The 25998-nt window shown below is 41.3% G+C and overlaps 1 protein-coding gene across 12 annotated transcripts in view; it reads left to right on the forward strand.

The window, feature by feature from the left end:
* The window catches only part of SLC8A1 (solute carrier family 8 member A1), a 776612-nt gene that overhangs the window by 542360 nt on the left and 208254 nt on the right, over positions 1 to 25998 (forward strand). For 8 of the 12 annotated variants that reach the window (XM_068232265.1, XM_068232264.1, XM_068232266.1 and 5 more), the window contains 2 exons: positions 1110 to 1178; positions 23493 to 23623. In XM_068232265.1, the coding sequence (XP_068088366.1) occupies positions 1110 to 1178; positions 23493 to 23623 (200 nt within the window). The remainder of the gene's footprint in view (positions 1 to 1109; positions 1179 to 23492; positions 23624 to 25998) is intronic. The other 4 variants (XM_068232270.1, XM_068232271.1, XM_068232272.1 and 1 more) reach the window with 1 other exon arrangement.

Genomic DNA, 25998 nt, shown 5'->3' on the forward strand with positions numbered 1-25998 from the left:
ACCCGCTGCATTGCGTGAGTCGTCGGGTATTCGAACGCTGCTACCGACGCACTCCCGACCCGCCGGCAACCGAGAAAAATCTTGGATGGGTCGACGGGAACGATCGATTTCGGACGGAAATCGATCACTCTGTCAGCGGTGTGCGCGGCAATTTCACAGCCGTTTCGATCACTGTGATCGAAACGGCTGTATATCGGCATGAAAATCGTTAGGTGTATGGGCCCCTTAAGGGTGTCCTAGAGACAACCAACCACAAGGCAAGGGTACTAGTGGTCATCATGTTACAGATTATAAATGCTACATTCAGGAGTGTGCCACAAAGTCTCTAATAGGCCATCAGAAAATAAATGACACAGAGCATTTCTATCATGCTTTTTCCCTGGTGGACTCAAATTGCTTGTGCTGCAGCCACTAGGGCATGCTCAGTGGGATTGGAATAGCAATCTTATTCCTTTACTAGACACTTCAGCAATATAAGAAGTTCCATTGACATCTTATTATTGTGCCACCTTCTTTCTAAAATGGCCACTTCAAATCTAAAACAGTTGTTGATGGAATCAGTACAATGAATTAAGAGGGAGTAGTTGGTGAAGTCATTGTGAAACCACCGCATAGTTATTATATGGCTACAGCTGGATTTGCACTGGATTTCTGCTCCTTCCGTTGCAGACTCACTTAATAAATGTGCCCGTTGCCACTAAATACATGGATATAGTTCTAAGCTGTACTGCAAAGCCTTTAGTTATAGCCTGTTCTAGCGTAGATGACCTGTGGTGTCAAGCTTATTCTCTTTATGACATCCTTGTAAGGAACCACTATGCCCTGATTGTGATGATTCAGATTGTTACCGTTTTTTTTTTCTGTTAAAGGACTCTTTTTTGTAAGATTCCAGCTATAATACAATTGGAAACTTGCAGCTCAGCTAGTCAAAAATAAAAAGTGATTTTCTATTTTGATTTTTTTAAATAATTGATCTACACCAGATTTGGGTTGAAATGAATTCACATTTGAAGTGTCTGTGTGATAAATACTCCACTAACAGCATCCAGTCTGCTCATTGTGAACATCATTCAATCAATGTTTTCCCTCTTTATTGGTCGCTTTGCTAGGTAAACCTGTCTACAGGTTGGTTCAATTTAAGGAACATCCTTTGCCATCTGCAATAATCAGCATTCCAGGTATACATACTGCTTGTTACAGTGTGCCATCCGATTGCTTTTTAACATTAACCACACTCATACCTGCTGTGTTTTTCTTATACATTTATCTTATTATCTAACATTATATTAACTCTTTTGCTGACCACAAAAAAGCATTTTGGATTGTGTGATGGCACTTTTGATTTAGTAAAATAATCACATCTATGCAATATGAAGTTAAAGTTAAAAACAATTACAATTAACTTTTAGAATGTGGGTAGCCAGCCAAATGCCCAAGTGTGAAAGTCCCTTATAAATTAATTGAACGTTCACACTGGCATTTAGAGGTAGCGTTTGCCTGGCTGGGTATTTCAAATCATTGTCTTTACCTCATTTGCAGTGGTTGGATGATGATTGTGTTGTAATTAGAGACTGCCAAATACCTACCTAGTGCTAGTGTGATCCTTTGGTAGAACCTGTGGAACTTCACAAACTCCTACCTTATTTAGTTGTTCTTTACTAGAATTAATTTATTTAGCAGGAAAAAAAGTGTGTTCTAAATAGGGATGATCGAGGATATGCATTTTTTCTGAGTTGATGCAAATGTATGCAAATCTGTATGCAAATATATGCAGCTTAAAAATTTACCAATCAATTTAAAGAGAATCTGTACTCTAAAATTCTTACAATAAAAAGCATACCATTCTCTTCATTATGTTCTCCTGGGCCCCTCTGTGCTGTTTCTGCCACTCCCTGCTGCAATCCTGGCTTGTAATGAACAGTTTTAGGCAGTGTTTACAAACAAAAGACTGGCTTCTAACCAGAGTATCATAGGCTGAGAACAGCTCACTGTGTGATTCATGCAGAGCTTGGAGGGGGTGTGTAAAGCTTCTGCCAATGACAAGCAGTGCTGCACATTCCACACATTCCAGCCTCAGCCCGACAGACACGACAGAGGAAAGGAGATAAGATTTATTACAGAGACAGTGCAACTGGAAAAGGTTGCAGGTAGACAGACCACATTAGAACAGGCATAGGAACTTATAGGATAGAAGAAATAAAGCTCAAAATTTTGTTACAGAGTCTCTTTAAACCTGGGTTTAAATTGATTAGTCTATTTTCGAACTGCATATATTTGCATAAAAATGTAGCATAAATTCAGAAGTATTTGCATATCATTGATCATCCCTAGTCTTGAGTTGTTACTTACAGGTTTTATATCTGTTATTCTTCGCTTTAGTAGCTTTGCCTCAGCCAGTATACAAATTGTTATATACACACGGTTGAAGTTATAACTTCTTAAAAATGGTTGCTGCTCTGCGAAATGCACATTAGGATTTCTTATTTTGCTTTTACTGTAGCAAGAATGATACTGTAGGAGTGTAAATCTGTATCCTTCTTATACTGTATATGTTCACTTTAAAGCAAATCTGAAGCGAAAATAAACTTATGAGATAATGAATTGTATGTGCAGTGCAGATAATACAGATAATCCATAGAATATTAGTAGCAAAAAAAAGTCTCATATTTTTATTTTCAATTATATAGCTTTATTTATAACATTGCATCATTCAGGCTACATTCACAGTGGGACGTTGCACAACGCAGCATTACAACGCAACGCAAAAAAAGGTGGTAACACAGATTAACGCTACGTTACCGTCGCATACAGTAGGTACAGTAAAGCATACAGGCAATGTAAAGTATGCTTTCCTGTACCGGGTAATGTGTGCAATTAGAGGTAACGCACCATCACGCTAAACGTTACAATGCGACGCTAACGTTGCCCTGTGATTGTCCCGTAGGCTTATCATTGCATTGTGGTAAGATGCGCTATAAGAGTTTGTAATGCAGCACCGTGACTTCCCACTGTAGATAAGCCCCCAGTTAAGAAATGTCTGTAAATCTAAGCAGAAGTGATGACCCTTTAAACTTTCTGCAGTAAAACTTATCTCAAGCTGTCTCTCACTGTTTCTTGGCAGTTTACGCTCTTCAGAAAACAGGTCTGAGTTTGACCGAGTTGGCACAGATAACAACTCAAGTTTTTGGTTTTTTTTTAACTCTTTCTGTACTGAACAACATGAGACTCTTTTCTTCGCTACTAATGTTCTATTTGTTATCCGCACTACACATACAATTATCTCATACGTTGTTTTTTCACTTGAAATTTGTTTAAAGTAGGATTAATAACATCAATTTAAAATCAATTTACTTTGTCCATCTCCTCCTTGGCAACTCACTACAGTCACCCCCCCCCCCCCCCCCCATGCCCTCCCATTTTATTATGTTGGACCCACATCTCCTAGGAGGGCAACACAACTATATGAGGGCCCACAATGATCATTGTCTGCTCAGCTTGCTTAAGCCACACACCGCAGTGGAGACAGACAACCAGGATAGGCAGCCAATCAGTATGGTAGTGTGGCTTCAAAAGGTGGACCTGCTTTCCTGCTATGTGGGTGCTGCAAACTACTTCCACATATTAGCAGACATTTGTAAATATATCCAGCACAGGTTTTTGGGATCTCTTGCGTTCTCCAGTATCTTCCTGTTTTAGGGAATTTGTGTATAACTTGCCCAATATCTCCTGAGTTCCCCTGGTAAGGAGTCACAGACCCTGGGCCTTTTCCCTTTGTACATCTGAATGTGTTTCTTTGAATAAAGGCTGAGAAAGGAATACCAAGTTGCCTGGGATTCTTTCATTTAGAAATAACAATGGATTTGCTTTTGCTGTGGATTAAGCAGTAGTGGATTACCAGTATGATAACGATATGAAATGTGGTTCTTCAAAATTGGCTTTCTTTTACAAACATCCTCGCTAAGCTCTGACACCTGGAAATGTTTATCAGTTCTCGGCACATTTCAGTGAGTTGCTGTATTTTATTATGTGTCATATGCAACATGTGCATCTAATCCTTCGCCTCCACATACACCTGAATAACAGTGTGGGTCGGTTTAGGAAATTGCTTTTATATGACTGTATATGCAGAATAAACAGATGTCTGCGGTTTCTGGATCAGGTTGACTAGTAAATCCTTTTAATTCTGCCCTTCTTAATCTGAGATTAGCATAATTCCGCAAAACACGGATAAAAACATCATTGTTAGTTGTTACCTGTCACCTGGGCTGCAAATACACACATTTATACCATAATACAGTTCAGATACTTAAATAGCTTACAAAAAAGCCAAATCATGTGCTAATCAATTTATTAAATGTAATACTGACCTGGGTCAAGCTAATGTTGAAGTTAATGAAATTGCTGTAGTAAATGCTGAACACATGACAAGAGAACATCAATAATACGATAAAGAAAAATCAATATAGGGAGGGTGTATTTGGTCTGGAGGAAACAAGAGCGCTCTCTGGTGCATTAACTTTTTTTTGCACAGAAGGATAAAATCGAATACACTTACAAGAAAATAAATGATCAATCGCATGTCACCCTGTGCAGGGTTAGAACTAGTCCCACTTGTCCTGGTCCCTGGGAAGATCGCTGCCATGTCCAGCGGCGGGCGTCCCTGATGTTAAGAGCTGTTTCCTGCAAGTGGGTCGGAAGGGTCCTGTTCGCTATAGTGCCATCAGCGTCATAATATCCCCTATGCTATGACATAATTGCACTTAGATTATAGAACCTCTCAATTATGTCAGAAAAGTTGTTAAATACACTTGAACAGATGAGCCAGTCATAGAGTAAAATACACTGAAAACTGTTTGAAAAGGGAGGGAGCAGTGGACTTACCTCCCCAAAGTAGACTCAATTTTGTCAAATTTCTGACAAAAATTGGCTTCATTTGACTACACCTTAGTGCAACGCGTTTTGCATACATGATCTGCTTCATCAGGCAAAATAGAGAGTAACTGGAATGAGTGTAGTTCAAACCAAGCATCTCTGTCAAACCAAGCGCCTCTGTCACAGCCCCCCATCCCGCCTTTTTGACTGAAGACAGACAGTTGTTAATCACATGTTTTGTTTTGTTTTTTCCTATTGTTTTCCTTTAATCCAGTAGCGCTTACGCTCTGGAAATATATTGAGCCCTACAGTGACCATTATTGGCTGCCTCTACACAAGAAACACAATTGTAGCACCTTTCTATGAGAGTTTAACCATTTACCGCCATCCTAACGTATTAAAACGTCATGCTTACCGCTATTAACAGCAACATGACGTTTTAATACGTCGCGCATTCCCGCCGCTGCTACCGCTGTGTGTCCGCCGCTACCGCCGCCATTACCGTCGGGATCCCGTGCTGGGCGATTGGGGAAGAGGACCGAACAGTCCTCTACCCAATCGCAGTGCCTGGAGTGAATGGACGTGACCGCGAACAGCGGCTACGTCCATTCACATAAACAGGAAATGTAACAGTTTAATAAAGTGTAAAAAAAAAAAAAAAAAAAGTGAACACGTCCTATGAGTGTTCACTAGCGCCATCTTGTGGCCAAAAAGTATATTACACCTACAAAATACATACATTTTCAAGTATATACACATCATTAATAAAATTACACTTCCAACCCTCCCCCCCAAAAAAAACACTTGTAAAAAAAAAAATCAGCTTAAAAAAAATAAATAAATAGTTGCCTTAGGGACTCAGCTTTTTTTATTCTATATTTTATGGGGGAAAATTAATTTTAATTTATTACATAGGGGCTTGTAATTATGGCCAGAACAAACAGAAAAATAACCACTTATATTTCAAAATAATATACTGTCGCCATGCATTGTGGTAGGGACATAATCTAAACGGTTTAATTATCCGGACCACTGGGCAAATAAAACGTGTTTGTTTTATCCACAGGAGAATGTTTAATTTTAAAACTATAAAGGCTGAACACTGAGAAATAATGATTTTTTTTCTTTTTTTTTCTGTTTTTCTCATTAAAATGCATTTAGAATAAAAAAATTCTTAGCAAAATGTACTATCCACAGAAAGCCTAATTGGTGGCGAAAAAAACGAGGTATAGATCATTTTCTTGTGATAAGTAGTAATAAAGTTATTAGGGAATAAAAGGGAGGAGCGCTGACAACTGAAAATTGCTCTGGTCCGTTAGGATAAAAACCCTTGGGGGTGAACTGGTTAATAATTAAAGAATAATAAAAAAATCTTGACTCCTTTTTAGTTATTTATAATTTGCAGGAAATGTCTGAAGGATTGGATGCACAGATAAATGATCCATACCCTTAATATATACAGAAGAAATGAAAAATACATATGAATACTGTATTTCAGTTTGCCGTAGGATAAAATCTAGATAAGAGATGAATCTTTTAAAAAAAAAAAAAAAAGGTGGCCAGTCTCTTGGGTTTTCCATCAGAGGTCAAGACAATATTCTACCTACTATGGTTGCGTACACTCCTTATTGCTACCTGCGGCAAGACATTAGACTGGCTGTGCCCATAAAGAGTTAAAGCCTCAGAATACATCAATCCGCTGGCTTTCCTCGGTTGATTAACAAAAAAAATGTAACCTTGGTTAGTTTGTGATACCTCTGAGCCAAATGCTTGCAGCTAGATAATGGCACATGTTATTTTTCATTAATTATAAAGAAGAGAAGTATTTCACATTTTGTATTAGTTACAGATAATTTTCTGTCTCCAGAGATGAAAGGCTAAACAGCTCATCCTGACAGGTTAAGGCCTCTAGCAGTGGCATTACTTGATAACCAAAGCCTTTATTATTCATTTTTTTTAATAAGCTGATTCTGCAAGACTGCTAGACAGGTTGTCCATAATGCTACTTGGTTGCAGTATTTTCCCAAACAGCTACTCGTTATATCTGTGAAAAGGTTTTACGGTCAGTCTAATAGGACCAGCCTTTAGCTCACAGCTGGCCAAGTCAATTCTCAGGGATCACAACCCTAGCAGTATTTCAACATTTTTCTCTTTGACTTGCATAGGAAAAGATATCCCGCAACAATGAGTCAAATAAAAGTCCAGTCTTTATTGCAACATCTATAGACACTCAGCTGTAAAAGCTCAGGCGTATCAGAGCGGAAATAACTCCTTAGTCACAGCTTAATACACAAATGATCAAGACAGGTAATGTAGACATACAAGACACATATGTGCAAAACATCAAGCAACTTCCATATAAACAAAGAACACTAGATGGGATTTAAGGTTAGTATATGATACTGCCGCTAAATCCAACCACATAAAAAGTATATTATATTATTATCGTCTCCCATTTTTCATTTTTCCTGTTCGTTGTTTATATGGAGGTTGCTTGATGTTTTGCGCATACAGTCAGGTCCATAAATATTGGGACATGAACACAATTCTAACAGTTTTGGCTCTATATACAACCACAATGGGTTTAAAATGAAATGAACATGATGTGCTTTAACTGCAGACTGTCAGTTTTAATCTGAGGGTATTTACATCAAAATCAGGTGAACAGTGTAGGAATTACAACATTTTCTTCAGCAAGTGAAATGCATGCTCAATCGAATTCAGGTCAGGTGATTGACTTGGCCATTGCATAACATTGCACTTCTTTCCCTTCAAAATCTCTTTCCCACAATTTGATTGATTAAACTGTGCTCCACAAAAAATGAATAAATGCTCAATAGGGTTTTAAGTGGAGACTGTTTTTGAGGAGTGTGGATTAATGCATATCACTACGTGCAAAGTATCAAGCTGCTATCTGGTGAGTGGATTCACGAGGGGGGAACCTTGTTTCTAATCCCAGTGGTGACGGCACATCCCCCTGGAGTGCAGCACGAGGAGGAAATTGCACTATGTCCAAACAGTGCTGAGCACTATGTGCGCTCTTTTTACTCTGTTTTTATTGTAGGGGTCATATCTCTGCTGGAGATTAGGACTAAGCATGCGCAGCAAGTGACTTGTGAAATTCAAAATCTCTTTGGTTGCTTTTGCAGTATGCTTTGGGTCATTGCCCATCTGCACTGTGAAGTGCCGTCCAATGAGTTATGAAGCATTTGGCTGTATAAGAGCAGATAATATTGCCTGAAACACTTCTGAATTCATTCTGCTGCTTTTGTCAGCAGACACATCATCAATAAATACAAGAGAACCAGTTCCATTGGCAGCCATACATACCTACGCCTTGACACTACTAACACCATGCTTTACTGATGAGGTAGTATGCTTAGGATCTAGAGCTGTTCCTTTCCTTCTCCATACTCTTCTCTTCCTAGTACTCTGGTACAAGTTGATCTTGGTTTCATCTGTCCATATGATGTTGTTCCAGAAGGCTTTTTAGATGTCGTTTGGCAAACTCTAATCTGGCCTTCCTGTTTTTGAGCCTCTCCAATGGTTTACATCTTGTGGAGAACCCTCTGTATTCACTCTGGTGAAGTCTTCTCTTGATTGTTGACTTTGACAAAAGCAGCAGGATGAATTCAGAAGTGTTTTGGACAATATTATCTGCTCCAGAACTCATTGGACAGTGTTTCACTGTGCAGATGGAGAATGACCCAAAGCATGGGATGAAACCCAGCATCTGGTGATTTCTATGCATTCCAGACTTCAGGCTGTAATTGGCTGCAAAGGATTTGCAACCAAGTATTAAAAAGTGAAATTTTGATTTATGATTATTATTTTGTCTCATTACTTTTGGTCCCACAACAAGTGGGAGGAACATATGCAATCTATTGTTATTCCTACAATGTTCACCTGATTTTGATGTAAATACCCTCAAGTTAAAGCTGGCAGTCTGCAGTTCAAGCACATTGTGATTGTTTCATTTCAAAACCATTGTGGTTATGCATAGAGCCAAAAATGTTAGAATTACAATACAATAATAAATTACAATAACATTTGTAAAGCGCTTTTCTCCCATAGGACTTGTGTCGATGTCCTAATTATTATGGCCCGACTGTATGTGTCTTGTATGGAGACCATTTTATTTAATCTCTGTAATGATGATTGTCATTAGGTCTGCTTTAAAACAGGTATGACGCCCATTTGTGGGAGGGTCTCATTTGTCTATATTTGTGTATTAAGCTATGGCTAAGATGCCATGACAGCTCCGATTTTCGTGAGCTTTTACTGCTGAGTAGGGATGATCAATGAGATGCAAATTCTTCTGAAATTATGCAAATTTTATGCAAATGTATGCAGTTTGAAAATGAGCCAATCAGTTTAAATCCAGGTTTAGATTGACTGGTCCATTTTCAAGCTGCATACATTTGCATAAAAAATTGCATAAATTTGCATCAACTTGGAATTATTTGCATATCTGTGGACATCCCTACTGCTGAGTGTCCATAGATGTTGCAATAAAGATTACACTTTTATTCGACTCATCAGTGTAGTGAGATATCTTTTCCTATGCAAACCTCCAGTGGCACATCGGTGTGGTTGTAGCAGCCCTTTTCCTTTTTGTATGTCTCTTTGGCTGTCAGAATACATTTTTTTCATTCACAAACCAAAATTATATTTATAATATACGTATGTAATTGCCAAAAATATTGCTGGGAGAGGGATAGGACCGCATGTACAGATGTCTTTCACCTTACTGACAACAATATGTATACATACTGTAGCCTGTCAACGCTCTGAAACTATCTCGCGATTATCCTGATTTCTTTGTGTTCTACACTTCACCTGATTACAGAATTTGACAAAAAATGTAGCCCTGTTGTTGACATTAGGGATTGGGGTAATAAATACAAGGGCTGACTGAAAGGTAAAATGAATCTGATAATTCCATAAGTTTGCAAGGTTTTCATTTTTTGAAGTAGCATCCTTCAAATTGACAACCACCATGCTCAGATATAACACCATGGGGGCTGCCAGTCGTCGGCCCATGCCGAGCGATAGCAAGTGGCCGACCAGTGGACTGAAGCAGCTGACAGGCGGGTAATACATCACCTTCAGCTGGCCATGGAAAAGAGGCCTTAGAGCATTACAACCATGACAATTTTCACCTGAAAAACTTTTCTCCACATAGTAAGGTTTTCCAGAATACCACTGAACTGTCATTTTGTTTTTGGGTACAATTAGGAATCCACATGTCACAATGAAATTCAGGAATTTTCTCTGAAATTTTAACAATGCTCTTGCTCACCTCAGCTTATTGATGCATCCGCTGTCCCATGAGATTTCTGAGTACCTTCCTCGCACACATGTGACACATTTTCTGGTGTCTGTCACAATGTTTTAAGCCCTGTTTGACAGTGCCAAGTAAAACCAAAAGTTTCCACCACTGACATCCAGTCCAACACAGCAGCACAATTAATCATTAAATCACCATATTCTTGCTGTGAAGAGTTTCATTACCACTCCTTCCAAGTTTACCGCAAAATGTAATCAGACACTATTTTCATAGTCTCACAGGAACAACATTTCGCTATGACAACACATACAAGGTTCTTTCACTGTTAAAAAGTTTTAATCCTGCCGCTAGCTGTAACTTATTTAGGCCCTTTCTTTTGAGTTATTCGCTCCAGGCTCTGCTCCCACTACCGGGTGGTGCCAGTACGCTAATTGCAGAAAAAACAAAAGGGAACAAGGGAGAGCTCCAATGGTGCGTTAACTCTTTTTTAATGCAAATGATACGCATAAAAATTGCACTTACACTCTTTGTGCAAGTAATGCACATGTAGGAGGCCGCCTGCAAGTCCTCTCCAACTCCTGAGCCTGGCCAGGGCTAACAGGATCCGTGCGTGATGGTAGCAGGTTTAGGCGTTTCGGTGTTTAGCCACGCCTTCTTCAGGTCACCTGAAGAAGGCATGGCTAAAAGGCAAAATGCTTTGTGACATAAGATGGCTTGCCGTGAGGAGACCCAGCCGGCGTTTTCCCCCCTAATCCTGCTACTATCGCGCACGGATCCTGTTAGCCCTGGCCAAGCTCAGGAGTTAGATAGGACTCGCAGGCGGCCTCCTACATGTGCATTACTTAATTTTTACGTGTGTCATTTGCATTAAAAAAGAGTTAACGCACCATTGGAGTGCTCCCTTGTTCCCTTTTGAAGGTTCTTTCGCTCACTGTGACACCACACTGAAGAATACAGTGGTCCAGCTGCAGGTTCAGAAATGTTGATGTATGATGTTCACAAACACTTGCACAACATTCCTGTGTCTATATCCTTGAAAAAGAAACAGTCTAATTCATTTTCAGTCAGCCCTCGTTATTTAGTGTTGAGTCATGGGCCTTGTTTACTAAGGCATCTCTAGAGATCTCTACTGGAGATATCATCAGTATCATCAGTGATTTAGCAAACCTGGACTGGATTTTTTAAACATTATGTCCCTTATTCAATTAACTTTTTCTCCTAAGTTTTCTTCTAGGAGATAATGTTTCATCTTCTGTTTAAAATAACTTTTCAACAATTGAAAAAGTACCCAAAAAATAGGTGAAAAGTACTCTTAAAATAATTTCCTTAACCTCCTGAGCGGTATGGACGAGCTCAGCTCGTCCATTACCGCCAGAGGGTGCCGCTCAGGCCCTGCTGGGCCGATTATCTTCAAATAAAAAGGAGCACACGCAGCCGGCACTTTGCCAGCCGCGTGTGCTACCTGATCGTCGCCGCTCTGCGGCGATCCGCCGCGAGTAGCGGCGAAAGAGGGTCCCCCCAGCCGCCCAAGCCCTGCGCAGCCGGACCAATCAGTTCCGGCCAGCGCTAAGGGCTGGATCGGAGGCAGCTGACGTCCATGACGTCACTCCGCTCGTCGCCATGGCGACGAGAAAAGTGAAACAAGGAAGGCCGCTCATCGTGGCCTTCCTTGTTACTTCTGATCGCCGGATATGCATGTAATATATTTTTTTTTATTAAAAAAAAAACCTCCCGCAGCCGCCCTGGCGATCTTAATAGAACGCCAGGGAGGTTAAAGGAAAGGTCCGAGGAAAAAATAAAACAAAAATCTATTCACCCGAGGTTTTCTTCAGCCCCTAGCAGCCATCCTATGCAGCTCCGGTGGCTTCCGATCCTTCTGGTGCAGACCTCAGTGAGCGGCTCTCGGAGTTGCGCTGATTAGCGAGGGCACAGGACAGTTGCAAGGGGTTGGAGGAAGCCCCAGCTTAGTAGATTTTTGTTTTTTCATGCTGCTCGGATATGTCCTTTAAAAGACATTATAGTGTGAAAATATAACCTCCCCTCACACACAAACCATGGGCCCCCCTGCAGCACTCCCGGCTCCCCACTCCAGAAATGAGCGCATCGGGTGGCCAACTCACCTCTTCCTGGTTCCAGGCATTGACGGAGCTCTGTGAGCCACCGTCTTCTATGTCTCTAATGCCGCTGAGGAGCATGCAGAGCCCCGTCGCCACTTGGAACCAGGAAGGGGTAAGTTCCCTGCCCGCTTCCATTTTTTCTGGAGGGGGACAGTGTTCTCCCCAGAATTTTTTTTCAGCTGGGTGGCATGAAAAGGTAGCCCGGTGGAGAAGTAAGGTCCCTTTTACACTAGGAAAGTGTGATTGCAATTGCGCTGTGTTCACGCAACCTACAATTTCCACTACCAGTGATTGTGCTGTATAGCTGCCAGAAACAGAGCACGATCGCCCGATGATTGCAGTTCTCAAAAAAAAAATATAATAGTGGGAAATGAGCACTGTAATTTGCATGTTATCACTGTTAACTACACAAACGCAGAATGCTCCAGACTATAGGAGCATGAGCGAGAAAGGTGCACAGATGAGACTTTTCATGCAACCAGCTGTAGTTGGGGATCATTTGGAGGGGACAGCAGCAGCCTGAAGGGTAGCAAAACCACGGAAAGGGACCAGATAAGACTGCTAGGGGCTGGAAGAAGCCCCAGCTAAGTAGATCTAATCTCTAACCCCCAGTGCAAATGTCCTTTAAGGTATTATTATGAGACTGTCACTTTTATTGAACAATGATACGTTGGCACTTTTTTGATATTCTTGACTTTGCATGGATACACACTTCTCCCCATTAAGATGCCACATTCCTTTAGTGACCTCTCTTTGAATTACTGAGAAGTGGTATACTGTAGTCCGTGTGCTACTTGTTTGTTTCCTGTTGCTGGAAGCTAATTACCTGGATGCCTTGTAAAGTTGAAAAAGTTCATTAGAGGTCCTCTTCAGTATGGGTGTGCTGGAGTGACTGAGCTGTCACTGTGTAACGTGCCATGCACTGTGCCCGTGCGTTCTGTGTGTGGAGCAAGTATGATAGGATGATCTCTCCTCCCTGGTGTGACTACAGCTGCTGCTGCTGGCTAGACGGACTTGTGAGGGGTGGGGAGCACACGCTTCCTCTCTGTTATTACTGGCTGGGGGGAGGCACCAAGGAGTAAACACACTGACTGGCGGTTTGAAGAGAAGGAAGGAAAGAGATCCTTCAGCTACCCGGGACCTAACCGCACGCATGTAATAAAACAGCGAAATCGGGTCTCTGGTGGACGGATGCCTGGCTAATTATGGCACACGGGTGGCTAAATTTTACCTGGGCGGCTGCCAATCTTACCCGGGCGCGCCGCCCGGGTAATATGCTCTGGGAAGAACACTGAAGGAACCGGAAACAGTGAAGGGGGGGCCCGAGGTGGGGGGGGGGGGTTCAAGTCCCCCTCCCCACCACTGTGTGCCTGCTGCTCCCCCCTCCAGGTTACCTATACTGGGGGCGCCTATAGACCTGGATACCTATACTGGGAGGCACCTATACCAGACTAATCTATGCTGGGAACACCTATACTGCTATCTATACTGGGGGCACCTATAGCTGGCTACCTATACTGGGGGCACCTATAGCTAGCAAACCTATAGTGGAGGCACCTTTAACTTACTATCTATACTGGAGGCACCTATAACTGGCTACCTATACTGGGGGCACCTATAACTGGCTATCTATACTGGGGTGCCTATAACTGGCTACCTATACTGGGGACACCTATAACTGGCTATCTATACTGGGGGCACCTATAACTAGCTGCCTATACTGGGGTCACCTATACCTGGCTACCTATACTGTTTTCTTTTTTAATATCCTGCCTGGCATGCCTTTCCAAGTTCTGTTTTTTTCCCAAAGGGGGGGGGGGGGGGGGGCAAGGATACTTCTGCATTGTTACAGTCTTTCATCCTGCTCACCTACCTCTGCCTTTTCAGCTTAGTTGCTGACTTGTAGATTTAAACACTGTCCATGAAACTGAGAAACTTTTGCTTTTTTCCTTTGGTGTGGCAGATGTTGGTCTGGCAGTGAATGAAGTGCTCGTCGTTTATTTTTATGGCTTGTGTAAAAGTATCTACTTAACTAAGGCATCACTTTTTTGGCAAGACAAGTCTGAAAAAAATGACTTGTTATATAATAAGTATTCTTCATTGTGCAGATGGTGAAAAGATGATATGCAAAAAGTATATTTCTGGCCTTCAAAATGTGGTCACTTGCCAGCCGTCCATTGATCCTTCCTTGGCAGGTAAAACATTTTGTCCATTCCCTTGTACAGACCTTATATCATGCCAAGTGGATTTACAGCTGAGAAGATGAGATGACCGTTTCCATACAGTGTTTTTGATGAAGGAAGAAAATGTCTTCCTAGCTGGCACAACCTCATGCAGTAAGCTTGGAACAAATATGAAATAAAAGATGTTCTTTCAAAGAGCATAAATTAAATCCAACGAGAATATAGAGTATAAACTGACATTTGGTGTCATTACAGAACAGTCCCCATCCCTGAGTCCCCTAATAAACCAGAAATGCTCATTCTGAGTAAGGTAAAGCCCATGCCTCAAGTAGTGAGTGGTTGGAGTGAACAGTAAACAGAGGATTTTTCTAAGAGAAAAAATAGCACCTCCTCTCATGATTGATGTTAAAGTTACTGAAATGTCTATTTTAAGAACAAATCAGATGGCAATCACGTATGTAGTTTTTATGTCTGTGGATGCCCTTCATCCACTAGTGAAGGTCATAGATGTTGCTGCATTACATCTGTCTGCAGGCAAAGAACCGTCTGTCTGTCTGTCTGTCTAGCAATGGTTTTTGTATTCTATTTTACCTTCTGCTTCATGAAGGGTGTGCAGGAACCACCCTGCTGTCCTGCTCAATTACATCTGCCTTGCCACAGTCCTTCATCCTGCTCACCTACCTCTGTCTTTTCACAGTGCTTCATCCTGCTCAGATACCTCTTCCTTGTCATAGTCCTCCATCATGCTCAAATACCTCTGCCTTGTTACAGTGCTTCATCCTGCTCAGATAACTCTGCCTTATTATAGTCCTTCTTCCTGCTCAGATACCTCTGCATTGTTACAGTCCTTCATCCTGCTCACATACCTCTGCCTTGCCACAGTGCTTCATCCTGAGCTGATACATCTGCCTTGCAATAATCCCTCATCCTACTCAGATACATCTGCCTTGTCATAGTCCTACATCCTGAGCAGATACCTCTGCCTTGTTACAGTCTTTTCTCATCCTGTTCAGATATCTCTTCCTTGTCACAGTGCTTCATCCTGAGCAGATACCTCTGCCTTGTAATAGTCCTTCATCTTGCTCATATACATCTGCCTTGTCATAGTCCTTCATCCTGCTCAGATACTTCTGCCTTGTCATAGTCCCTCATCCTGCTCATATACCTCTGCCTTGTTACAGTCTTTTCTCATCCTGTTCAGATATCTCTTCCTTGTCACAGTGCTTCATCCTGAGCAGATACCTCTGCCTTGTGATAGTCCCTCATCCTACTCAGATACCTCTGCCTTGTCATAGTTCTTCATTCTGCTCAGATACCTCTGTCTTGTCATAGTCCTTCATCCTGCTCAGATACCTCTACCTTGTCATAGTCCTTCATCATTCTCACATACCTCTGCATTGTTACAGTGCTTCATCCTACTCAGATACTTCTGTCTTGCCATAGTCCTACATCCTGAGCAGATACCTCTGCCTTGTCATAGTCCTTCATCCTGGTCAGATACCTCTGCCTTGTCATAGTCCTTCATCCTGCTCAGATATCTCTGCCTTGTCATAGTCCTTCATCCTGGTCAGATACCTCTGCCTTGTCATAGTCCTTCATCCTGCTCAGATACCTCTGCCTTGTCATAGTCCTTCATTATTCTCACATACCTCTGCATTGTTACAGTGCTTCATCTTACTCAGATACCTCTACCTTGTCATAGTCCTACACCCTGAACATATACCTCTGCCTTGTCATAGTCCTTCATCTTGCTCATATACCTCTGCCTTGTCATAGTCCTTCATCCTGCTCAGATACCTCTGCCTTGTCATAGTCCTTCATTATTCTCACATACCTCTGCATTGTTACAGTGCTTCATCCTACTCAAATACCTCTGCATTGTCATAGTCCTACATCTCGAGCAGATACATCTGCCTTGTCATAGTCCTCCATCATGCTCAAATACCTCTGCCTTGTTACAGTGCTTCATCCTGCTCAGATAACTCTGCCTTGTCATAGTCCTTTATCCTGCTCAGATACCTCTGCCTTGTCATAGTCCTTCATCCTGCTCACATACCTCTGCATTGTTACAGTCCTTCTGCACACAAATGTACTACCAGTCTACATAACTATGGAATATGAAGGCTAGTAAAAGACAATAGTTACTAAGATTGCTTGTGATTAGTTGCTGTGATCCAGTGGCTGGTGTGACATGGACCATTTTGCCCTAAAATATGGATTTCTGCCCCTCAGCCTAGGCTACTGTGAGTAGCTGAATAAAGCCATCGTCTTCATACATTACTCATTAGTCAGTGACCTAGAACACTAGGATGGCGTCTGAGCTTGTATTCTTTGGAAAACTTTGTCATTTTCCTCAGTAACAGGAAAGGGAGAAGTTGATTGGTTGGTAGAAGAAAAACAGAACTGATCTACAGCCAGATGCTTCGCAGTTAAGGACCTGTTTCATTTGCAGGCTTCATTCATGGTTTTTATGTCCAAACAACAATCTCTTTCCTATGTTGCTTCACCTCACTTTCTGTCTGCAATTGCCTGTTAATCATTAGGGGCTACAATCCAGAGAACTTAATTTGATGGCAGTACACCATTTTCATTTAATTAAAAACATACAGAGCGTCACAGATACAATAACAGTGCTATTAGTAATATAGGACAAGTACTTTTTCATCCTTTCTAATTGAGGCTTATTGCTGGACGTATCACAGTTTTGCACAATAACCTCTTATTTCCATGCACCGAATTATTAAATTGCTGCATTGGCCTCAATTCACGGAGCATTATCAAACGTTTATCAAACACTTTATCAAACGTTTGATAATTTACCTCATGGGTAAAATCTCATTTTGAATTCACTAAGGTGTTATATATTTGTTGAACGTTTTATCGGTAAAACATTCGATAAATATATAAAACCTTAGTGAATTTAAAATGAGATTTTACCCATGAGGTAAATTATCAAACGTTTGATAAAGTGTTTGATAAACGTTTGATAATGCTCCGTGAATTGAGGCCATAGTGCTAGTAAATTTTAATTGAGCAGCTCTAAAACTTTTATTCTACTGGGATAAATTATAATATCCATAAGCATAATAATACAGCATACCATTCCTACCAAGAGACTTTTAATATATTACTGATATAGGGCGTCCCTATTTATATTGCATAAGTAGGCTGAAATTAACCATAACCTGAAGGTTAGTAGTAGTTAATTTCAGCGCAGGTTTCCCACATTTGTTTCTGATCACGAGAATCCAAACAACAAGTGTAAATAAGATAAAACATAATAGTTTACCAGCTATTAACAACCCATGTTATAAGGTTGTCAATCATGCGTGTGGAAAAAACTCACATGCGGGGACTCAGATCTAAAAGAGTGCTGTACATAAAAGCAAAAAAGTAAAAATGACCAGCACTTGCCATAGCATGAGGACTTCCTCCAGAATAGGTTACGCCTCCATTGCAGCCCAATTCCAATCACAACGGACTGTCGCCGTTTCGAACGGATAAACCGCTCTTTGTCAAGTGAAAAGCTTTTCACTTGACAAAGAGCGGTTTATCCGTTCGAAACGGCGACAGTTAGATAGTTACATTCTGGGAGTCCAGATGTCATGGCTATTTTTTGTTCACTCTTTTTGTGAATAAATACCCTGCTTTTTAAGAATTGGCAAGTGCTGGTCATTTTTACTTTTTTGCTTGCATTAAGTCTGTATCAGCCATACTGGCTAGACCTGGCACAGCCGTTGAAGCAAGATAGGTGTGCTGTCCAAGAAGTACAAAAAAAAAAAGAGTGCTGTACATAAGAATCCCGGGTTGAGACTGCTGTTGCTGTGTGACTCCTGCTGTGTGACTTCAACTCGACAGTTTCACGCACTGGTGTCCCCAGGGTTGAATTGCTTGTGTTAAACATTTTATTCTAATTTTAGCAGATCAAATAAAGTCTTCACCTAAATATTATGTGTCCATCCCTATTTTTGATAATGTGGCTAAAAACACCTGAGTGATTCCCAGCGGGAGATGTTGCGTTTCATTCCACCATGGTTCATGTTCAAATGTATCAGCACACCGCTTTCAGAATGCTTAACGCTCTTTTTATTGAGCTATGTGTTCCATAGAGATATTAAAGCCGACAATTGTTTTGGGGGCCATGCAGGGTCCTGCTTCATCAAGGCGTGTGGTTACTACTCGGGACATGGCTACGTCCTAGTATCAAGCACCCGACCTACACTAGATGGTGTGCCCTCTATAACCTTCAAACCTCATTCCACCAGAGGGCATGGATGCTACAGAGGACCCTGTGGAGTTCTACTTCCAGGATAGAATAGGCCAGCCAGCACACACATGATTGACAACCTTATATCATGGCTTGATAGTAGCTGGTAAGCCTTTGTGTTTTGTCTTATTTACACCTGTTTTTGGATTCATCTGATCAGAAATGAAGGTGGGAGACCTGCAATTAAATTTACTACTAGTTTTCACTTTAGGACTTGTCTTTCTTTCAGCTGCGGCCATCAGTACCTACTGGACATTTGGCGCTGTTTCTCTGTTTTCCTATTTATAGCCTGAAGGTTACTCTAATAATAGACAGACAGACACAGAACATACATATCACACTTTTCTCCTGGCGGACTCAAAGCACCAGAGCTGCAGCCACTATAGGCAGTAGCAGTGTTAGCGAGTCTTGCCCAAGGTCTCCTACTGAATAGGTACTAGCTTACTGAACAGTAAGAGCCGAGATTCAAACCCAGATGTCCTGAGTCAGACACAGAGCCCTTAGCCAGTACACTATCCAGTATAATAATAGCTAAAGTAGCTTTAGAGGTAACTATAGCTTTAAATGTTAAAGCTGCTTCATGCCGGGGTAATATGTTCCAGTCCTATCAAATCAAAGCTCTATTACCCTAATGAAATGTAGTTCAGATTCAGAGGTCAGTTTAATCAGCTTCCTGCTGTGTGCTGCATTAGCTCGTATAAGCTTCCACTCTTGCCAGAGTTTGTAGGTAATGTACAGTTAAAGCTTAAATCAACCAGCTTCAGCATTACTTCTACAAAGATCCAATAAGCTCACAGTAATTAGTAAGATGATACTCATGTTTAAAGTATGGTAAAATGGAAGCCTATTACATTCTACAAGTATAATTAATATGCAGAATTAGAGAGCATCAATCAGCCTCTGTCAAACAGTAAGATGAGAAGGAGGTGGACCTCGGGGGAATGACAAATCTTCCTTTTATATTTATGAGGCTTTTAGTGTAATAAGACAGTTTATTATTATTATTTCATATTTATGTAGAGCTGATATTTCGACTTTGCTTCACGGAGTATATAGTGGTGTCACTAAATGTACAGTTATACTATGCGTGTTGCATTGCACTATGTTGTCGCATGTGAACTTTCTGCCAATACAACTGTATTGGCATGTTCACTTGTCTCCATGCATTGTCTGGTGCATTTTCTACAATGCAATCTTGGATATTGTGAGCTAAAAAGGAACATGATATAAAGCAATTGCTCATGCAAATAATGTGCATGTTTTAATGTACAGTATGTGTTGCATTATGTTTGCATTGTAGCATTGGTGATATGCAATGCACATATTGTTAACTTTGCCTAACTATCCCTTAGGGCCCGTTTCCACTATCGCGAATTTGCATGCGTTTGCCGCATGCGAATTTGCATAGACAATACAAGTGGATTGGACTGTTTCCACTTGTCAGGATTCCTTTGCGTTTTTCTGTGCAGAAAAAATCTGCACGGCAGAGCCATCAGAATTCGCATACCGCATACCTTTATGAGAATCGCATACAATGTATTTAATAGGGAATTCGCATGCGGTATTGGTATGCGAATTTTCATTCGAATTTGCATACGATTTCGTGATGGTTAAATTTGCATACATCGTCATCCATGCGAAATCGTATGCACATTTTTACCACAGTGATTCCCACCGCACAAGTGGAAACGGGCCCTCAGGATTAGAAGTTGAGATACTCAGTAACAATAAAATAATAAAAAACAGTTTAATGTCCTCTGGACTGCATTATTTTAAATATACGTCCTGCAGGTAGGTGCCTGACAGGACATAGATTTCAACTTGTTGGCTTCTCTCTCTCGCCACTACCAATGATCGTGCCACTCTGCACTCGCCACAGGCCCCTCTCTCTGCTGTCTCTATGTTGGCAGAGTTCTGTGAGCTGGTCAGGAGCCGCTTTCATTGGCTCCTGACCGGGTAATCACTGTGAGCCAATCACATTGCGACGGCAGAGGCGGGCCTAAGGCAATGGGAGAGCGGCAGTATGTGCGGCGATTCATCAGGCGGCGACGTTTTGTGGTACCAGCAGTCTCTGGTCATTAACCCCCCTAGCGGGAACCCCGAGCTACTCATGGCAGAGAATAGAGCGCAGCTGGCATTTTTACTCACCTCTCGGGAGATCCAGATGTCGGTAGCCATTCACCTTCCTGTCCAAGGCTCTGAATCACTCTGGTGATATTGCCTTTAGTTATCTCACTACAGAGTTACAGCGCCACCCAGAGGATTGTGGGAAAATTGCAGCACTGGAGCCCAGGGAGGTAAGTAAGTGCAGGGGCTGCTGCTGGCTTTCTGGCGGCATGATTTTTTCCTGATTCTAGGGTCCTAAACGTGCTGAAAAGACCCTAATATCTGGAAATAATCATACCATCAAGGAGTTTAAGGGGCCAAAGACTGCTGGTACGCAAGGGGTTAAAAAGAATTAAATGTTACCTTCAAGAAGACCACTGTTTAGATTTCACAGTATTGTAAGAAGACAGCACAATAGACAATGCACTTCAAGGCATACAAACCTGTTCCTCAGGCCAAATACACTTGATTTTTACAGAAGCCTTAGGCACTACTACTCCATACGGCTTCTGTAAACAGCACATGTACTGTATTTGACTTGAGGAAGTGGTGTGTGTTCTCTGAAATGTGTTTTCTGCTGTGCTATCTTCTAAAAAAAAACCTGTGTTTCTGGAGAGTTGACTACTTACCATCTTTTTAAACTGTTTTTACTTATTGTAGTGTTTTTGGGTGCTTCTTTCTTCTGGGAGGTCAATTTTTTATGATTTTCCTATCATAAAATTGTTTTTTGGAGAGCAACCATTTTTTACTTACAACGTAAAGTGGGTTTCATAGTACCCCACATGCAATCACAGTGGTTTGTTCGGCGAACATACTACACCAAATTGGGCTCCTAATGTCCCAGTATTTTCACCTTTTTATTTCCTACTCCTGGCCCTAAGAGGATCTAGTATTAGTCCTCCATCTGCATTCCCATTCCGAATTTTTATTTTTCATTATCAATCATAATTTTGTTTGGCCAACATATTATAAATGATCTTGTAAGTTTGCCTCTCGCAAATATGTCTGTTAAAAGTTGATGTATTTGTTGTATAAAGTGCATAATTATGTAATGTATGCAATTATGTACCATTTATTGCATCCTGAATGCAGGGCCGGCGCTACCATTAAGGCAAAGGAGGCAGCTGCCCCAGGGCCCCAGAGCTTGTAGGGGCCCCCAGTAGCTACAAGAGGAAAAAAAAATTCAAATCGGCCTTATAGTTTTTGAGAAAATCGATTTTAAAGTTTCAAAGGAAAAAAATACACATTTAAAAACCTGCCGACTTTAATGGTTAATAGCAAATCCACCTTAAATGCTAGAAACCCTAAATTTGCAGGATATGTTAAGGAGATCATTAGGAATAAGAGGACAAAACAATTTTTCAAAAAGACCTTATAGTTTTTGAGAAAATCGATTTTAAAGTTTCGAAGGAAAAAAGTATACTTTTAAATGCGGTAAATGTCACTTTTAGTAGCAAACCTAACGGTAGTGTAATTTTACATGCTTCAAACGAAAGCGCAATAAATTTCCTGACGGGGTTTCCAGGGGGTCTATGCGCAGCCACAGCGCTTTGGCCAGGAATCGCTATACAGCCGCAATATGGCTGTATGAAGATCCCTGGCATTTTTTCCTATTTTCCCAATTTTTATTTTTTTTATGTTTAGAGTGTGGGAATTTAAAAAAAAAAAAAAAAAATTATGTGGGGTCCCCCCTCCTGAAACTTTTTAACCCCTTGTTCCCCATGCAGGCTGGGATAGCCAGAATGTGGAGCTCCGACCGATTGGGACTTCACACCCTGACTATACCAGCTGCAAAAAAGGTCCCCTAATGCCGATTTTTGTTCCGGGGTATATGTTGGGGGGGCCCCCCAGGTTTATTTTGCCCTGGGGCCCCATTGTTGCTTAAACCGGCCCTGCCTGAATGCTAGAACATTCAAACAGAGCCAAAAATCTACATCTTAACGGAATACAGTGGAATACCTAGGAACATGTTCTGTACTTATTCTTAAATTATAGCTAAAATTGAATCTTTTACTTAAATTGTACCCTTGTTTTATAAGTAGCGACATTACACTATTCACGGTGTTAAATCCCCAAATTCAGGAACAGATTTTTCATGCATTTTATGGAACATTGTCTTGAAATAACATTTGTTCATAATGCTTATGTTCTTAATGCATACCTGAAGTAGAATTTAAAATAAGATACTTATCCCAGTAGTGGAAAGCCTCTGGATTCACCAGAAGCCACCAATCTAGAGCTGGTTCCCTCTAAGCATATGCGACAAGGACTTGCTGAATATTCTCTCGTGGCTGTGCTCCCATCTGAGTATGGGCTTCTCTGTACTGTGCATGTGCGCACACAGTCCGTGCTTGCCCACTACAACAGAGTCGTTCGTGCACAGCTTCATGCTACTGGGCCTGTGACGACTGTGCTCGGGCATGTGCAGTATGGTTACGCTTGTATATGGATAACAGCATAACCATGAAGAAGAAGAAGGTCCCAATCAGCAACGATAGTTAAGAGCAGGCTCTAGGAAGCCTCAGAAGCCAGCAGAGATTTCCCATTACTTACCATAAATAAGTAACTAACTTTCAAACTTTTCTCTTTAAAGGTTTGCTTTAAGAGTTGTTTGTCTTTATTGTCTAAATACAATTAATCCATATCTTTATTTGCAGAGGAAAATGAGGACAAGGAGCCTCTCACAAGCAAAGAGGAAGAGGAAAGACGCATAGCTGAAATGGGTCGACCAGTTTTAGGAGAACATGTCAAACTTGAAATAATTATTGAAGAATCATATGAGTTCAAGGTATTGTCCCCCTTATCTGGTTTATCTATTCTGTGCCTCATTTTACAGTTTATCACTTTATTTCCTTTTTATGACTTCTATCATACTGTTTTGTACTTGAAACGCTGGTGCTCTTGTGTATACAAAATCTGACTTGACTTGAGGCACATAACTGCCCTGGAATAAAACAGCAGTCTGCAGACTGACAGGAAATTCTAGCTGCAGTGAATTCTATAAAGCAGCTATCCTGAGGGTAAAAAAACATTATTTTTATTACAGGGTTCTTGGATAGGTAAGGCAATATTTTTGCCTAATTTCAATAATGTTTAATTCTTTCCAATCCTATGTCTATGTCCAACATTAGCACTTTCCAGTATAGGGCCAATGTCGGACATAGTCCAACATAGGAAAGCATGTCCACCACTGGGGCACTGTTGCTGCATGAAATATGGCATAGCAGCATCCTTTTTATTTGATCACCACTGGCCCCTCTGAGCTAAATCATTTAAATATTATGTGGGCGCTTTTGGGCTCGCCACTAGGAGCATTGTTACCGTATGTAGTCTGTGGATCAACGTGCCAGACAAAGTTCTATAGCCTTCAATCATGGCTGCCTCAGCTATAGTGACCCTGCCGCTGTTTCTACCACTCTTCATAGTGTATCCCCCATGCCATTGTGTGTTGCCTGCAACACCTCCGCCACTCTTTTACTGCAATGACTATTCACCTCACTGAGCAGCATTGGATAGGAGATCTGCCTCTGTGGTTATTAGTGAGATGTGACTCTGTAGATATCCTACTAGACAGGCACATTTTCATACTGGGGAGGATCCAGGACCAACATACAGCATGGTGGGGAGAACCAGCAGCAGAAGGCAGCATACACTGAGGTGGGGACCAAGAGCAGTGGATACAAAATCGGGAAGTTACCAGACGCAGAGATTACACTATAGAAGAGACCGCAATTAGGGACCCTAGGGACCCTGATTGCCAGGCTCTCCCAGACTCCATAACAGATCATGTGGTAGTTTCTGCATGCCTGGCTCTCACAACCTTTGGAAACCTATGTGCATCGGGTTAGCTACATAAGGCTTAAGGCCTATTGTGCACACATCTTGGCACTAGCTGCTACTACTACATAGATACTCATTAGTATGCAGTAAGTGTGCTCTATGTAGTGGTGGATAAAATTACAGGCCTACTATAAGTGCACTTGTCTCCTTTATCTAGGAAAGTAGAATGTATATAGAATACTACTTTCTTATTCACTGGAATATTTTTCTGTTTTGGAGAATATCTATTATATGTAATTTTCCCAGATCACCAAATCCCTTCACATACACTGACCACGGTGAATTAAAGTTTTGCTGACTTAGGAAAACATAGACCTAGAGACATAGAGAATGATTGAACTTTATAGGTATAGATCAATAATGTTTCTCTTCAGACCTGAATAGAATGCTAGTGTCCCATCTCTGTTTTCTGGTCTCTGTGAATTTGTATTGGCATTTGCTCATGCAGATTAATATTACTGGTAATTGAAAATAAAGACAGTTTGGGTTTGGCGTGAGATTGCTTAGTGTAAGCAGTTCCTTAGGGACTGACAGAGATAGAGGATTACTGAAAGTGCAAATAGATTAGATACTTTATGATAATCTGAGATACTGAGATAAAGCTTGATTTAAATATATCTTCTTCCGGTGAAAAGCATTATTTTCAAATTATAAGATAAGGCTAGGTGTGTGTGTGTGTGTGTGTGTGTGTGTGTGTGTGTGTGTGTGTGTGTGTGTGTGTGTGTGTGTGTGTGTGTGTGTGTGTGTGTGTGTGTGTGTGTGTGTGTGTGTGTGTGTGTGTGTGTGTGTGTGACAACTCATTAGGAAGCATCTGATCATTTTGATTTGCCATGAATACATTCTGCTTCAGCACATAGGCCTTGATTCACAAAGTGGTGCTAATGCATAGCACGGCCATGCGTGTAGCGCACAATGTTACTCGCACAAAGTTTTAAGCGTGCACAGGTTTACACGCACGATCTAACAAACCTCTTTGTGTGTTAACATGTCACAATGTGCGCATTGTGCCACGTTAAAGCGTGAAGAGCTTTGTTAGCGTGCGTGTAAACCTGTGCGCGTTATACGCATAGCATGGCTGTGCTATGCATTAGCACGGCTTTGTGAATCAGGGCCATTGAGATGTCCAGCAAATCACAGCATTGGGGCCTGAGCCCACTGACAGAGTTGTGTCCGCTTCTTTCCGCTTTTAAGCATCTGTAACATTGATGTGTAACTGAATAGCGGACACAACTGCGTTAGTGGGCTCGGGCCCTTACAAATCTATCCCCTGACCAAACTGATGTCCATAGTTTCTTATACACATGAACATCACTACATAAATCC

This window comes from Hyperolius riggenbachi, chromosome 4, assembly GCF_040937935.1.
Source record: "Hyperolius riggenbachi isolate aHypRig1 chromosome 4, aHypRig1.pri, whole genome shotgun sequence".
Taxonomy (NCBI): Eukaryota; Metazoa; Chordata; class Amphibia; order Anura; family Hyperoliidae; genus Hyperolius; species Hyperolius riggenbachi.